The following is a 16,131-nucleotide window of genomic DNA, read 5'->3' on the forward strand; positions in this document are numbered from 1 at the left end:
GTTCCAGAGGCTTGTAGCTGCATGCAACAAATGCCCAGTAAATGAAAACCAACAATTTTTTTTCAAAAGAATGGAAACCATCCCCACGGTTGCCCTGCCGACTGAAGAACCATGTAGATCGGCTCTGAATCTGGCAGAACGAGGGCTCATTGGGAAAGTCACCGGGCTATGGCTCTCGCCCAAAGCTGTTGATGCATGGGTGCAAAGGAACTGGAGACCTTTGGTCAAAGAAGGAATCAAAAGTCATTTAGTTGGTAAGGGCTTCTTTGTGTTTGTTTTTGAGTCGATAAAGGATAGGAATCTCATATTCAGGAATGGCTCATATTTCATGGGCCCTCAGGGTCTGTATATGAACCAATGGACTCTGGATTTCGATCCGACACAGGGTGTTCCCTCTGTTGTTCCTATATGGGTACGCCTGCCTCATTTACCTCTGCACTGCTAGAACCCCAAATCCATAGAAACCATAGGCAATAAGCTTGGAAAATACATAGATCACGCTGAAAGGAGGGATCAATACTCCTGTGCGAGAATTTGTGTAGAAGTCGACTTAGAGGAAGGCCTCCCTGAAGCTATAAAGCTTACAATGGCTAACTGGTCTCACATTCAAGTGTTAGACTACAAGCAACTCACGTTTAATGCTGGCATTGCCATGGCTATGGGCACTTTGCCAGGCATTGTAAAAAGAAATCATAGGAGGAGGCCGAGAACTCGAAAGGGTAACAATGGACTCAGGTCAAGAAATCAACAACAACTAAACAAAACATCAAAACCAAAGGGAAAGGAGTGCTTACGGGGAGCGGAGCACTGCCAATGGTACAAGGGGAAGGGAGCACAGGTCCTCCAAGAGCAGAGATATCCAACAACCCCTTCGAAATACTCAGCACACCAGAAGAACCCCTAACTCCAGTAGTTGAAGAGGCTGAACAACAACCCATTAATATGGAAGAACAGAAAAGACTGGAAGAAATAAGCCCCCATCAAGCCGGATCTCCAAAAAGTGCCTCTAGTCCCCCATTCTATGCAGAAATGACGAGGAAGAAGTCTCTTGAGATTTCTAGTTCCTCGGAAGATGAGACAATCGAGAGGCCTTAAAAGAGTTGGGAGGAAATCACACAAAGAGGCAAGGGAAGAAGAGGTTGAGAGACCAAAAATGCAAGGCAGCCAGGCCACGATTGAGATGGCCATAGGTAGAAATACTAGAACAAGGCCTCCCAAGGGAGGGTCTGCTCCCCCCTCTGCTAGTAAATAATGCGATTAGTCTCTTGGAATTGCAGAGGCCTGGGGAATCCCTTAAAAGCTGAAGCGGTGAAGAACCTATTGAAATCAGAAATCCCCGATATCCTCATGCTCCAAGAGATTAAAATAGAAGGGGATGCTCTTCTTTATCTTAGCGAAGTAAAATGGAAAACAAAAGTCAAAAAAGCAATAAGTGCAAGGGGTACATGTGGTGGGCTTGCCACTCTTTGGGAGGAAGACAAATATCAACTCGAGAGCTCCTTCCAAATGCAACACTGGATTTAGACTGAACTCCGGCACCATGCAAGTAAGATCACCTTCGCACTCTTTAACCTTTATGTCCCTGTGCTTTATGCAGAAAAGAAGGATTGCTCGAAAACCTTGTTCGATTTTTTGGACGCTTACTCCCCCAAGAACATAATTCTAGCAAGAGACGACAATCTAATCTTCGACCCAAAGGAAAAAAGAAGAGTCAACACTAGGGACCATTTACTTCCCTTTGTGGAAGACCTGATTCAACAATGGGACTTACTGGATTTTAAGCCAAAAAGGGCTCTGCACTTGGTCAAACAACAGAGCAGGGGCGGAGCATATATCAGCTCATTTGGACAGATCTTTACTTCAGAGCACCTTCCTATCTGAAAAGAATATTATCTCCACTAAAATTCTGCCAAAGTTGACTTCTGATCATAAACCCATTCTTTTGCTGTTTGAAGAAGAGGAAAAATTGGGGTCCATCCCTGTTCTCGTATCGCCCAACAATGTGTGGGAACAAAAACTAAATGCCACCAAAACAACCTTGAAAGAATGGATAAAAAAGCCTATAGACTCCCCAGCTATGCTCAGAAAGTAGAAAACCAAGCAGCTGCTCGATTTGCAAATGGGCATGGAGCAGCAAAACATTACATGTTCAGAAATTCAGAATGAACAAGAAGCTCAACTTAGCACTCTCCGATCATTCAGAGTGGAGGAAGAATCCTTGAGGCTCAAATCACGTAATCTCTGGCTTATGTCTGGAGACAAAAATTTTGCCTTCTTCCATAAGAAAATTAGAACTCGTTTGTCTAGAAATCACATTGCTGAAATTACCTCTTCAGATGGGTCTGTCCTCAAAGGCACAACTCTATTAAAAGAGGTTGCAACCTCTCATTACCAGCAGCAAAGAAGAAGGCGTGGACAATGTTGAGAAATCATTAGACTTCCTCACACACGTTCCAATATTGGTAAGCGAGGAGGATAACTCAACACTCCTGAAGCCCTTCACTGAAGATGAAATCAGCAATGTCATCTGGATGATGGAACCAAACAAAGCTGCAGGACCAAATGGGTTCTCCATTCATTTTTATAGAATTTGCTAGGACATCATCAAGGCTGATATGTTTTGTATGATCAAAGGCTTTCTCTAAAAGGCGAAAGTGGGAGGAAGCACAAACTCCACTTTCTTAGTGCTAATCCCAAAAGGTTCAAGCAAACCCGGAGGCTTTTGATCATTTTAGGCCAATCTCACTGTGCAATGCATCCTACAAAATTCTCTCCAAACTTCTGGCGAATAGAATAAAGCCTCTGCTAGAAAAACTCATTTCTCCCAACCAAGGGGGGTTTGTTAAAGGAAGGCATATCTTCGACAACGTGATCCTGGTGTAGGAAATCATTCATTCCAGCCACCAACGCCAAGAGCAAGGGATGCTCATTAAGTTGGACATGGCGAAAGCCTTTGACCGAGTATGGCATTATTTCATTCTCCAAGTTCTTTCTGCTTTTGGTTTCAGCCCTGAGTTTATAAAATTGATTAAAGCTTGTATAGGAGAGCCATGGATAGCCCCTTTAGTAAATGGAAGACCGACCAACTATTTCAAAGCCTTGAGGGGCATAAGGCAAGGTTGCCCACTGTCCCCCTTCCTGTACATTTTGATGGCAGATTCCCTAAGCCGAAAGATGACAACAGAGAAATTAAAAGGGACACTCCTAGGCATCAGGCTGATAAAAGGTTCAGACCCAATCAACCATGCCTTGTTCGTCGATGACTCTCTTCTTATGGGAGGCGCCTCCATTAAAATTGCAAGGGCTTTTAACGATGTTATTCAAAGCTTTTGCAAAGTATTCAGAGTCTGGTCAACAGGAGGAAAAGTGCAGTGTATGGTTGGGCGGTAGACCAACAAACTATTCTTCGGATTTCTCAAGCCCTGGGTTTCACGGGCTTTGCCTCTTGGGACAAAGTCAAGTACTTGGGACTGCCTTTAACTCTAGGAATCAACAAGGCCCCTCATTGGCAGGAAATAATCAACAAAGTAAAGGCGAAAATGATTGCTTAGGGCAGCCAGTGGCTTACCACAGCCAGGAAGCTCATCCTTGTAAAATCTGTTCTCTCCTCCCTTCCAATTTATTAGGCCTTGTTTCTCTTGGCTCCAAAAATGATCACCGAGCAGCTCTGTACGCTGATTTGAAATTTCCTGTAGTAAGGAGGAAAGGGGAATCAAAAGAAATTTCATTTAGTAAGCTGGGACATTGTGAAAAGGCCATTATCAGCAGATGGTCTTCAGGTAAGAGACCCTAGGTTGGCCAATCTGGCTTTGGGAGGAAAGATTCTTTGGAAAATCTTCTCAAATCATTGACATCCAGTAAGTCAAGTTCTCATTAAAAAGTATTTGCATGGGCTCTCAATAAATAATATGGATGAAGGAGTCTCCTGCAAAGGAACCACTCTTTCGAAGCTATGCAGCCGAGGTTGGGAGTTCTTTAAAGATCATCTGTACAGAATCCCTGGAAATGGTGAAAGAATCGGGCAATGGGAAGACAAGATCATGGGCCTCCAACCCCTCAAATTCGCCCTTGAATTTGCAGATCTGCGTGTTTTGATAATTCAACAAGACATCCATAAGCTGGCAGATATTTCTTCTTGGGACTCTGGTGGGAATTAGAGTGCCTGGGCTTTCCAACGCCTCCCAGATAGGCTGCACCCTCAACACCACCTCTTCCTAGCTGCGATCTCGGGACTGGCTCCCATGCATATTCGTTCAAGGGACAAATGGGGTTGGGGGAAGAATGATGCTTACTCAACATCGCAAGGCTTTGCAGCTCTCCAAGAACATCATCCTCAGATCCACTCTCCTTCGCTCTCGCAGCATGTCTGGGACCCCTTTGGCCTCCCAAAGATAAACTTCTTCTGTTGGATTCTCATGCACAGAAGGGTCCTCATAGGAGACAACCTAGCGAAACGTGGAATCATCGGACCCCATAGATGCCCTCTCTGTTGTTTGGCTCAGGAAACGCTTGATCATCTGTTTATTGATTGCATATTCACTCAAGAAGTCTAGATGCAGGCTATGCACAGATTCAATGTTAAAACCCCAACGCAACTCTTAGTAGTTAATCTATTCACCTACTAGAAAAGACGATCCCCTCACGCACTGAAGAGCAAATCCACGTGGACCAAAATCTGGTATGCAATACCAAAATTCATTCGCTGGGAAGTGTGGTTAGCAAGGAATGAAGCCATTTTCAAAAATAGTCTGCACTCTCCCATTGTAGTGGCTGCCAAAGCCAAAGCATTGTTGTTGGAAACTATCGAGAACTGGCCTCATAAGCCAAACAATGCGCTCCTCCTTGAAGAGATCAGCTGGTTCGGTGATTCTCTGAGGCGTGCCAACGAAAAAAAGAACCACTCTTGGCTGTGCTCCAACCCTGAGTGGCGGCTCCAAATCTTTGAATTGAAGTTTCAAAAGTGGTGGAAGAAACAGGGCGAAGTCACGATGTTCTTTGACGGAGCCTCCAAAGGAATTATGGGGAAATCAGGAGCAATGGGGTAATCTACTCCCCAAATGGGCACAGCAAAAACAGTTTCAGTTAGGGCCTAGGACAACACTAACAACCAGACATAAATCTTAGGATTGCTCAAAGCATGCTAGCTTGTTCAGGGGAATGTTGGGGAAAACCTTCAAGTCTTCGGGGACTCAGAAATCCTGATAAAAATCTTAAACACAGAAGATCATCTCAATAATCCAGCGCTCAACAAGACCCTGCAGAGACTCAAGAAAGTGCTACAAAGTTTCACCATCAATTCATTCTACCACATCCTCCGAAATATAAATAAAAACGCTGACATAAGGGCAAACATGGGCTGCCAATTCATTCTACCACATCCTCCAAAATCTAAATAAAGAAGCTGACATAAGGGCAAACATGGGCTGCCTCTTAGCTCAAAAGAAAATTTAAAAAAAATGATGAAGCATCTGTATGGCAACCTATTCCAATTCAAGAACAGGGTATTGGTGGCAAAGAGATCCTAGCTTCGCCCTCCAACTGGCAAAGCATCTGTCTCCACGTTTTTCAAACAATGATGCAGACAACAATCAAATAATCTCATCTCTTCTGAACTCCTGTTTCGCAAAATCTCTCTGTTTCAGTATTACAACGAGGATCTCACTTGCTACTCATCCCTTTCACCTCGGCCAATACTCCTGAGCGCCCAAGGTAGCATCTATGCATTCAGCAATCAAGCAAGAGTTAAAAATAGCGGATCAACTTAATACACCCATGAAATCAGAGTTGATACGTTGAAGGATTCGATCCTGGGCGCCTCCAATCTTCGACTCTTCCTATCAGTGTGAACGGAAATGCAATACAATCTGCTTCCTATGCATCGTTCTCACGGTACCCTTTGTAACTGCATTAGAATCTAACGATGAAGAGGGATCTCATCGCATGGTCAATGGAACATCAGTTTCAACTCCATCCGTTTCAGTGGATGCTGTATTGGAAGCATTCCGCGAAAGCTCTATGTAATAGAGGTTGTTTAGGGTTCAGCCCAACCTTCCAACACTTAATAAAATCTAATCGTTCCTGTTAAAAAAAGAAGATATCAGTAATAAAAGTTCAAGATCTTAAGATTACATTGTGTTTGACCATTGCATTTGATAAAACAAAAGGCTAGAGAAACTACAAAAACTATGAGACTGACAATAGGCACAGAGGCTTATCATTTCTGAGCAAAATTGACAAAATTAAAGAATACTCTTATCATTCCAAAGAGCCATTCCTGTAAGCTATGGTAAGGAAAGCACTATTAACATAGAGTTGAGACTGACTTGGCCAATTATTCAGAAGACCACTAAAACCCTGTTGCCGGTGGAAAGCACGCTTAGCGATTCTACTTGGCCAACCCCTCCACATACCAAAATGGCAACGCGAACTCAAGTGTGTGGAGAACCCATTGTATGCCAACCAAGAAGCATTGTTGCGAAGGCCAAAATAAACAGAGAGCATGTATTGAAACACAGAACTCAGAAACTTGCCTTCATTCGATGATTGAACAGGTATTTATACATGACAGAAAAATTTCTGGAGTCTGATGGGGCAGTGGCTTCTTCAGGAAGCTTGCCCATTTGTCAATGAATTCTAGAAACTACCTGCTGAATTCTCTAGAACAGTCTAGCAACTACATTAGTGCGGGTGGTTGGAATTAATGTCTTCCAACACTCCCCCTTAATTCCAACCATATGACAAATATACTATAGCACAATATACAAGACACTATATTCTTAGTTGTCATGCCTGCTGGTCTAAGTCTCAGCTAGGCTTACAACAAAACATTTCAATTTTGACTTCTTGCTAAAGGGTCCATGCTTGTTCATTTGCTGGTGCAGTTTCATCTTCACCTTTATGGATTTCCTAAAAGAATTCCTCTGCTCCTTGCTTATGTACTAAACATCAGCAATCTTTTCCGGATTGGGATGTAATGCAAGACCCCGAACACGGTAATCTAATTCAAGTTCTCTCCACTTTCCATGAGGAGCTACAAAAATGCACTTATCTTCGAACATGAGTGGCCTCCGAACAACATCCATGGTAGTATCCTCTACTGTTGCAGAAATCTTAGAAACAGAGCCAATCACATTACTAGCAATTGGGTTTAAGGACAAACAAGTTTTGCTCTCCTGTGGAATGGACTCCACCTCTGAGTATTTATGGTCATCAATAAAATCATTGTGTTGATCTAATAGTCCTTGTGACTCAAAAATACTACCAGAATAAAATATATTATCAACAATACTTCCAAATAGGTTTTCCAAAACATCATAAAAAAGATCAACATCCAATATTATCCCACTCATTGTACTTCAATTATAGCAGTAACCTTATACACACAGTGGCAACCACAACCAACTCATTCACAGTGATATCTCCACACACGTCTCTTCCAACAACAATCGATCACACAAATCAGAGGTAAACCCTCAGCTTAATCTCTAACATAGGTCTCCTCTCATTGTTGAGCAATCCACTGCTCAACAGTCGCGGTCGTCCTGCACACAACAGAGGATCGTTCTACCTCCGTGCGAGTGCTTTCCTTGAATCTTTCAGAACACACCTCTTCCAAGCATACGCCTCTTCTGTTGTCTCTTTGCAGCACACCTCAACACTTAGACAGGCTGCACCAAACCTTCCGCTGCGCTCCCAACTATATTTTCAATCTACATACACCGCTCTTCAACAACGCTACAAGACATCCACAGGTACTTGTCCACTAGCGTAGCTCACCCTCAACTATCCAACAACAATGCAACAACGCAGGGATTCACTCTTCCTTGCCAGTGATTTCTGCCACCTTTAATGATCCCCTTTTCTCACTATTCCTCTCTCACGAACATGATTTCAATATGCACAAAGAGATTGACGAACTGTCACAACTCCTCCAAATGGTTGGCAGGACTTCACACAAATCCATATGGCTAAAACTGGTCGCACAGGTGCTCACGATCCAGGCTGCCACTACTCCATGCTCGCTACACTTTCGGACAACACTATGCATCCTCTTCGTTGATCTCTTGTGCAGAACCTCCTTCTTGGCACCACCTCAATACTCAATCATTGAAAGGCGAACACTCAAACACTTAGCACCATAGATAACAACTCAAACAAACACTTGGCACCATAACCTAGCCTCAAGACCCTTAGCTCCACACACGGTGCTCAATGACGCTTCCACACTACAACATGAATATGTGCAACAGTCACTCAACTGGACAACACTTGTTGCATGCACCAGGTGATGTCTCACAACATACCCAGGGATTTCTGCAAAGAATCACCTCCACGCAACGCTCACACTCTTTCAGCATCAACAACGTTGTTAGACCCTCTATGGGTCATGCAGCAACACCAAAAACAACACAATCACTACAAATCACTCAACTCGCTCAACGACATCCACGCATCTTCACACAACACTCACTTTTTTAACACAGTTATAGACGCTGTAATAAACAACCTCACTAATATTCACGATCTCGACCCTTTGGAGTTGCAACGACATAAACATCAGACAATGCTGCAAACAAGCAATACACTCAGGCAACAGTCTCCAGTTCTTCACCGCAGCTAATAATCGGCTCTTAGTGATGGCGCTCTCCAACAACACCAAATAGCTGGCAAGCACTCAATCTCTTGATTTAACACCGGATGCTCACCAAGCAATGGTGATTTAATGCACTAGTACCATGCGCTCAGCCACATCAAACAATCTGCTCTCCACTTTCTCGACGCACAGTGGGTATTGCAACACTTCTGTGTGGCAAATACAACATCATAGCACAGTTGGATTCTGCACACTCAACATAGCTAGAAGGCATCCAGTTAACCACCTAAGAACATCCAATTAACACAAATATATTATTGATACTTGATATTATTTTCTTATAATTTTAATATGAATTTTGCTTTATTTAATTTATAAATACAAATATTACATTACATATTAATCTTATATTATAAAAAATACAAATATTACCTTACCTATTAATCTTATATTTTTTATTCTTTTAAAAATAATTTATTAAATCTACTTATTCTATATACAATATTATTCTTTTAAAAATAATTTATTAAATCTACTTATTCTATATACAATATTAGAGAGAATTAAATACATTGAGTTGTAAAATGTACTTTCCTTCTCTCAGCTCAATTACTTAATACCTTAAGACATATTTCAATAATATAAATCTATAAACCCTATCCAACAAAGTAATTTATGATCAAAATCTTCGTGCCTAAAGTAAATCCATATATAATGACAGAGATTCTAGAAACAATTACATTTTCAAAATTCTTAAAAAAAGGTCATTTTAGGGATAAAATTTATATGGTAGTTAACATTTTCTTATATAAATAGATCTATATACGCTTTATAATAAAAGGTGTAATGAAAGGAAGCATAGGGGTGGAATATATTTCCTAGAGTAATCGATGATGGAAGAATGCACAAAATCTTAGAGCACAATAGTTGTGAATAATTAACCATATAATTGGGTATATTCAATGTATTATTCAATAATTAAATGGTTATATTACATTTTAGTTTCTGTGTACGTTTAATAAGTGTGTTCACTTAATGGATCACTATACTAATTTTTAATGAGATTTATATCCTATATTTTATAATAAAATATCTATTAAATAAATTTAATTATATAATAATATAAGTAAATACTACTAGTTATATAATATTATAAATATATAAATAACCAAATTTAATTAGTTTTATTAAATATAATAGAATTATTTTATAATTAAATGAAAGCTAATTATATTATAAATTTAGTTTAAAAATTTAATTTAAAATAATTTGTTTATTGAGTTTATTTTGGTGGTTGGGAGGTATGATTGAGATCTCTACCCAGATTTAATTAGAGCATTAATATAAGGATTGTGAATCTTGTTAGAGGCATTCTCCAGCCCAACATAATAGAGATGTTGTAATTCAATGTAAACTTTTTAAATAAATATAAAAAATAAAAAATCAAAGGTAACCCCATAAAAATAAAATAATAATAAAAACAAAAATGACAAAAAATAAAATAAAATAGACAAAATTAACCCTATACAAATAAAATAATAATAAAAATAAAAATGACGGACGGTATTGAAAACCACCCATGGTATTCATTTGGAATATAGCCTATTTAAGGGGGAAATTGGACAAGGTTAGATCCATCTTAATTCTAGGTCTATCAAGCGCAAAGAGGGATCAAATCTCTTGAGATGCAAACCCTCTTAAAGTGAAAAAAGATTTGATGATCTAGAATTAAGATAAATCTAGACTAAATAAGAATAAATAATCCCTAAAAAACATAAATATATATCTCTTATATAAAATATAAAAATGTTTGCCTTGTTAAAAAATTTAAAATAAATTCTATCATAATTAATCTAACTATTTTAAAACTTGGACAAAATTAACCCTAATTAATAATTAATCTAACTATTTTAAAACTTGGACAAAATTAACCCTAATTATAATTATAAATCTAGGTTTATTGTTGCGGAGGGACTTACCTTCTCGCATTCTTTCACCCGGGCTAGCTTGGCATCGCTGTGTGGCTCTTTATCCAGAATTGGTTGGGTTTATGGTGGTCTTTTGCTTTTCCTAGGTACAAATAGAGGTTCTTTTCGGAGTAGCTATGGAAATACTTCTTTGTCTTTTTTGGAACTCTGTCTGTGATGCATCATAAGAATTAACAGTCATGCTTGGTGTTGGGATGATGTGCTTATGGATGAGATGTGGTTTTTGGTATCATGTTTATGGTCTTTTTGTTGTGTGTATTTTTTTTCAAGCGGTTGGCATATTATCTCGTTCCGACATATTGGTTGGTATCATGATTGAAGATTTATTGGTTTTCTAGTAATTAGTTGTTGATATGATTAGTTGAGAATTTAATTTACTTATCAAATGATGATATAGCCTTTGCATTTACATTCACCCTAGTCAAATAATGATTTTCTCACTTATAATATAGCCTTATTTTCTCACTTAAAATATAGCCTTTGCATTTTACTTATTATGGCTATTGGTCTAGTCACTATTTTTTTTTCATTTTCTTTCCTACTGATATGGTGATACTCTTTCATGAGAGTACGGTAACAATGCACTATTTCTCTAATTAATAGAAATATATTTGAAGTAATTCAGATAAATAAATAAATATAAACCTATTTTCCATATTATTTAAAAAAACACTTGAAATAAATTCTAGCATAACCCTAAATATATTTATAAATTTCCATTAAAAATTAAAATGAATCGAGAAAAGACACGTGTCAAAAAACAAACCAAATGAAACAGTAGCCGCTCCTGCAATTTCCCGCCATTTTATGAAATCATTGTGTCTCGTTACTTTCCATTGGCTTTCATTTCCCTCCCAGCATTTCAGTTTTCACCGCTGGTACTGGTTTTTGGCCTCGAATGCAATCCTTTTTCCATCAAAGGAGCTCTGTGAATCAACAGTATGCCGCCCGCTACAGACAAATTCTCCACACTACCAGATGCCATCCTCTGCTCCATCCTGTCTAAAATCCCGGTTAAAGAGGCCATCAGATCTTCCCTTCTCTCCAAGAGATGGAGATTTCTGTATACCCAAATGCCCCAACTCATTCTCTCTCCACATCTTCTTTTGGCCCCTCTGGATCCAGATCCCCTATCCATTGCAACGGTGGAGAATATCATCTCCAAAGATCCAGATCCCCTATCTATTGCAACGGTGGAGAATATCATCTCCAAAATTCTGCTCTTGCATTCCTCTGATCTGGAAGTCTTTTATCTATCCATCGACGTTTATCCTTCCGCGCCCATATGCAATATTGATACCCAATGGCGGTTTACACGCGACAGTGTATACAAATGGGTGCGGTGCGCAGCATGGAGAAATGTTCAACACCTCACTCTCTGTGATTCCCCAGATAGGGAAATCCCGCCTCCTGCCCTTTTCTCCTGCACTCGTCTCATTACACTCACACTCTACAACTACATTCTCTCACGTCTTCCAACCCATTTCTCTGGATTCAACCATCTCACCACTTGCAACTTTAACTATGTGGAATTGACAGACCAGTCTTTAGCTCACTTTATTTCACATTGCCCTCTTCTTCGAAATCTCAGCTTATATAACTGCGTTGGTCTGCGACATCCTACCATCTCGGCTCCCAACATTACAGATTTAGAAGTGCATGATTGTGTGGAGGCTTTAACAGTGAACTGCCCGAAGCTTAATACCCTGCATGCATACCTGATAAAGGACTTGAGGGTCAATGGGTTACTGTTTCATGAGATTTCGTGTTCAATTTGGGAACTCAATATGCAGGATGGAAGTAATTTGATTGGATTGAAAGTGGAATTGCCTCCTGAGGCATACTATTTCTCCGCGGAGAGATTTATTGACATAATCGGGAGCTTCAAGTTATTGAAGTTGCTGGACGTTTTTGTTGGGCCTTTGCTTAAAAGTGAAAAAGAGATGGATATTTCTCTTCTCAGTGTGTTCGACAGGCTTCCTCATCTTGAGGAACTATACATGGGCGAGAACTTTCTCTCGGTAAGAACATAATCTCTACATTACTTTGATGTGTTCAGTGCAATAAATGTTTCCATGGTTGTGTGTTTGAATTTGCTTCCCATAGGTGTCAGGGTATCTATAATGTGCAAGCCATGTTAGACAAGGCATATGCTGATGTGGTTTAGCAAACAGATTATCCTGCCTGTCTTACATTTATTTGCATCTTACTATGGGCAGGCAGGCAGTGGGGTATGTTTATGTGGATTGTATATTCATGTCTTATGTTTATGTGGGTTGTACATTCATGTCTTTGAGGAGGATAAATAAAGTAAATTTTGCTCCATGACTATGAAATGCTAGAATCTGCAATCGACATAAATTTATGATACCTTAACTTACTCAAACTAATGTACATATGCACCTGCAGTAAAAATTTTCATTGGGATTGTTATTTTCCATGATGTTTCATATGCATGCCTTTCACCTTGTAAATGAAGGCAGAGATGGCTGACTGTAGTTTTGAAATGCAATGCAGCAGCTAGCAAACCATGATATACCTTTGTCTCTAAAGTCCCCACTCTCTCATCTCCGTAAGATACGGGTGTGCATATATCTAGATGGAACCAGTAACAGGGAAATCTGTGTATTAGGTTGCCTTCTTCAGAGCACCCCTTCTCTAGAGGTGATGGAATTTCAATTAACTGATGACGCGTATTCTGAAAGTCCAATGTATACATGGTTTTTAGAAAAAGTGTTATGCTTGAATAGAGCTTCAAAGCAAGCAAGGATAGTGGTATGGGAATCTCCTTGTAAAATACAGGCTGCAAAATCATTGAACCTGTGAATAGTAAAAGGGCTTTCCTGTGAATCGTAAAAGGGCTTTCCTTTTCCTTAACAGAAGGGATGGCCAACGAGATTTTGGATAACGTTAGAAAGAATACCATTTAATGTTCTGGAATGGAAATTCAAGATGGTATTGGGTCAGGTTCATTATGAATTTCTTTAGCCAGTTAAATGGAGTTCATGGAGGTTGGAACGGGCTTAAACTAAGAAAAATATAAATATTATAATTGCTTTAAAGTTGGTCTATATTTTTGTTAATTTCTCCGTTGGAACTCCTTGATTGAATGATGGTATTGGGTCATGTTCTTTACGAACCTATTTAGCAGTTAAATGGAGTTCATGAGGATTGGAAATGGCTTACTTCGTTGTAAAGCGAGTTTATATTTTTAAAATATTTTCTTTGGAATTCCTTAATTGAAACACATTTTGATAAAAGAAAAATGTTTAATTATTATTTTTTTGTACTGCATACAGAATTATTAGTTAATTAGGAAAGGGATCATTTCCAACCCTGGCTTAGTAATAGTTACAGGTATTCTATAATTCCACTGGTATCTCATTTGTAAATTAAACAATAAAAAGTAAGGGGAGAAATGCAGATATTTCAATACGCGGGAGGAATCTAAATATCTGAAATTAGAAAAAAATTGATTATATTGTCCTATAGAAATTGAAATGCTCTTTACTTTTTAAACAGAAAAATCAGTTGATATTAAAATGCTCTTTAGTCCTTAAGCAGAAAAATCAGTTATGTTTATTAGGTTGTAAAAAATGTATTTGAAATTAGTATGATGCTGTTATAAGGAAATATTGTATATCTTAAGAGTATTTGTCATGTAAGAGATTCTATAGGTTTTCATTAGTTTTGCAAATGAAAGGAAATTTTGTTTTTAGATGAGTTTTGTAATATAAATGTGAAAATGTTTTATTTATTTATTTTTATTTATTTTGTGTCGGGTAAATTAAGTGATAAGAAAGTTTAAGTTTTCTATTTATGACTTTATTGAATATTTTTTTGTAAGAAAATGTTTTTTTTTTAATATTTATTTATTATTATTAATTTATGGTTTTTTTAAATATTTATTTATTATTATTATTATTATTTTTTGTTATGGTAAATGAAGTGAAAAGAAAGTTTGGATTTTTTTATGTATGATTTTATTGAATTTTGTTTGTAATATAAAATTGAGAATATTTTTTGTTTTAGTGTTATTATGACAAGTTATAATTTGTTAATTTAATGTTAAATTATTGGTTTTTAGAATTAATGATGAAAGATATTTATTCCACTGTATTAATAAGTGATTTTTTTAAATGAATAAAATATTATAATGGATCATTATTGATTTTCTTTTCAAATTTAAAAAATAAATGTTTTTTACTTTATTGTTTTGTTTTTTTATTTTGATGTGTATTGCTTTTGTCCATTATTATAGTGTAGTCTTATGGCTATAATTTGATAGTTTCAATTTTCACTGCATGTATTTAAGTAAAGCATAAAAAATAGCGGCTCATTTAAAATAAAATATTGACTCCAAAGAATCTCATTTAAAATAAAATATTGACTCCAAAAAATCTCATGAAATAGTGGATTTCAAATAAAACTTACTTTACTCTCTTTGATTCCTATATCAATAATTCAAGACTAAAAGAAAGAGTAATACCCTTAATTTACTTGTGATACATTCACTAGGCAAACACTAGTCTATAATAAAAACTCTTGATTTCTTTAGATTGTGACTATACAACAAAGATTCTTGATTCTTTGGATTATGACCGAGTAATTAGCAATGGTTGCCTCTTATTTGGAAGAAAGACTCACCATCCATACTATAGGTGATCTCTTGTTGTAGGTATTGCGATAAATCCATATTTCTTATGCTTAGGAGTATCGGATTTACTAAAGGCTACAATGGTTGGGATTGAGACTATTGGATTTAGTAAAGGCTAAAATGGTTCGGATGACTTCTCCCTCTCTACACAAATATTAGGTTTCTTTCATTGTTAATCTTATTTTTGTCTCCTTTATTACAACATGGTAAACTTCCTAAACCGGCCTTTAGTGCCTTAATGGACCAATTATTTGTGATTCTAGAATTTCAAATCCATATAGTTTGATAATGGCTCTTTTGTTATTTTTCTCAAGTGCTTATTCAATTCTTGGAGTGGAAATGTTGGCATCTTATTTGCAATTGGACAGCAAAGTCTCTTTTTTCCTCACCACAACTCCCCTTAGCATGAAGCAAATAACCATCAACATGAAACCCAATAATTGTATTGGTGGAACTCCATATGTTTCTATCTTGTGGCCTTTTGAATGCTCCTCGATTAATTAGAATGCTAAAGTCCCAAAAATTGCTTATGGCATGCAACTTTCTTCTTATCAAGCTTGTCAAATTGTTCCTTTAGCTTTCTTGAATGCCAACACTCATTAGAAGTTGTTATATTTCACTTTTATGTGTCAAGAACAATTTTTTTCTAGAAATGACCTTTTGGCCCTTTTCTTTTGCTTATCACATGGAAACCTCACATTGGTTGTAGATTTATTGAGGCTTCTTCATTGCCTCATGGACCCTTTTGTCGATACCATGTGGTGTGTGGTTGTTGATGGTAGGTGCTCCCTTCAATCCTTGTGGGGTCCCCTTTCCTTTGTAGACACACTTTTGCTAAAGTTGTCTTGTCTAATGGGATAGTAACTCCATGGAGGCCTCAATATAATGAAGAC

General features: G+C 37.9%; 1 protein-coding gene across 2 annotated transcripts; it reads left to right on the forward strand.

Annotated features, from left to right (window-relative positions):
• The first annotated feature begins 11,452 nt into the window (after positions 1–11,452).
• LOC149144848 (F-box/FBD/LRR-repeat protein At5g56420-like) lies at positions 11,453–13,652 on the forward strand. Of its 2 annotated transcripts, none has more exons than XM_089449442.1 (2): positions 11,453–12,602; positions 13,099–13,652. In XM_089449442.1, the coding sequence occupies exons 1-2, from the start codon at positions 11,523–11,525 to the stop codon at positions 13,405–13,407; spliced, it is 1,389 nt and encodes a 462-aa protein (XP_089305568.1). In that variant the 5' UTR covers positions 11,453–11,522; the 3' UTR covers positions 13,408–13,652. The 2 variants fall into 2 exon arrangements, with proteins under 2 accessions (XP_089305568.1, XP_089305569.1); XM_089449443.1 differs by having other exon boundaries at positions 13,102–13,652.
• The last annotated feature ends 2,479 nt before the right edge of the window (positions 13,653–16,131 follow it).

This window comes from Pinus tabuliformis, chromosome X (genome assembly GCF_031772625.1).
Source record: "Pinus tabuliformis cultivar Carrire ecotype Pingquan chromosome X, CPIR1, whole genome shotgun sequence".
NCBI lineage: Eukaryota > Viridiplantae > Streptophyta > Pinopsida > Pinales > Pinaceae > Pinus > Pinus tabuliformis.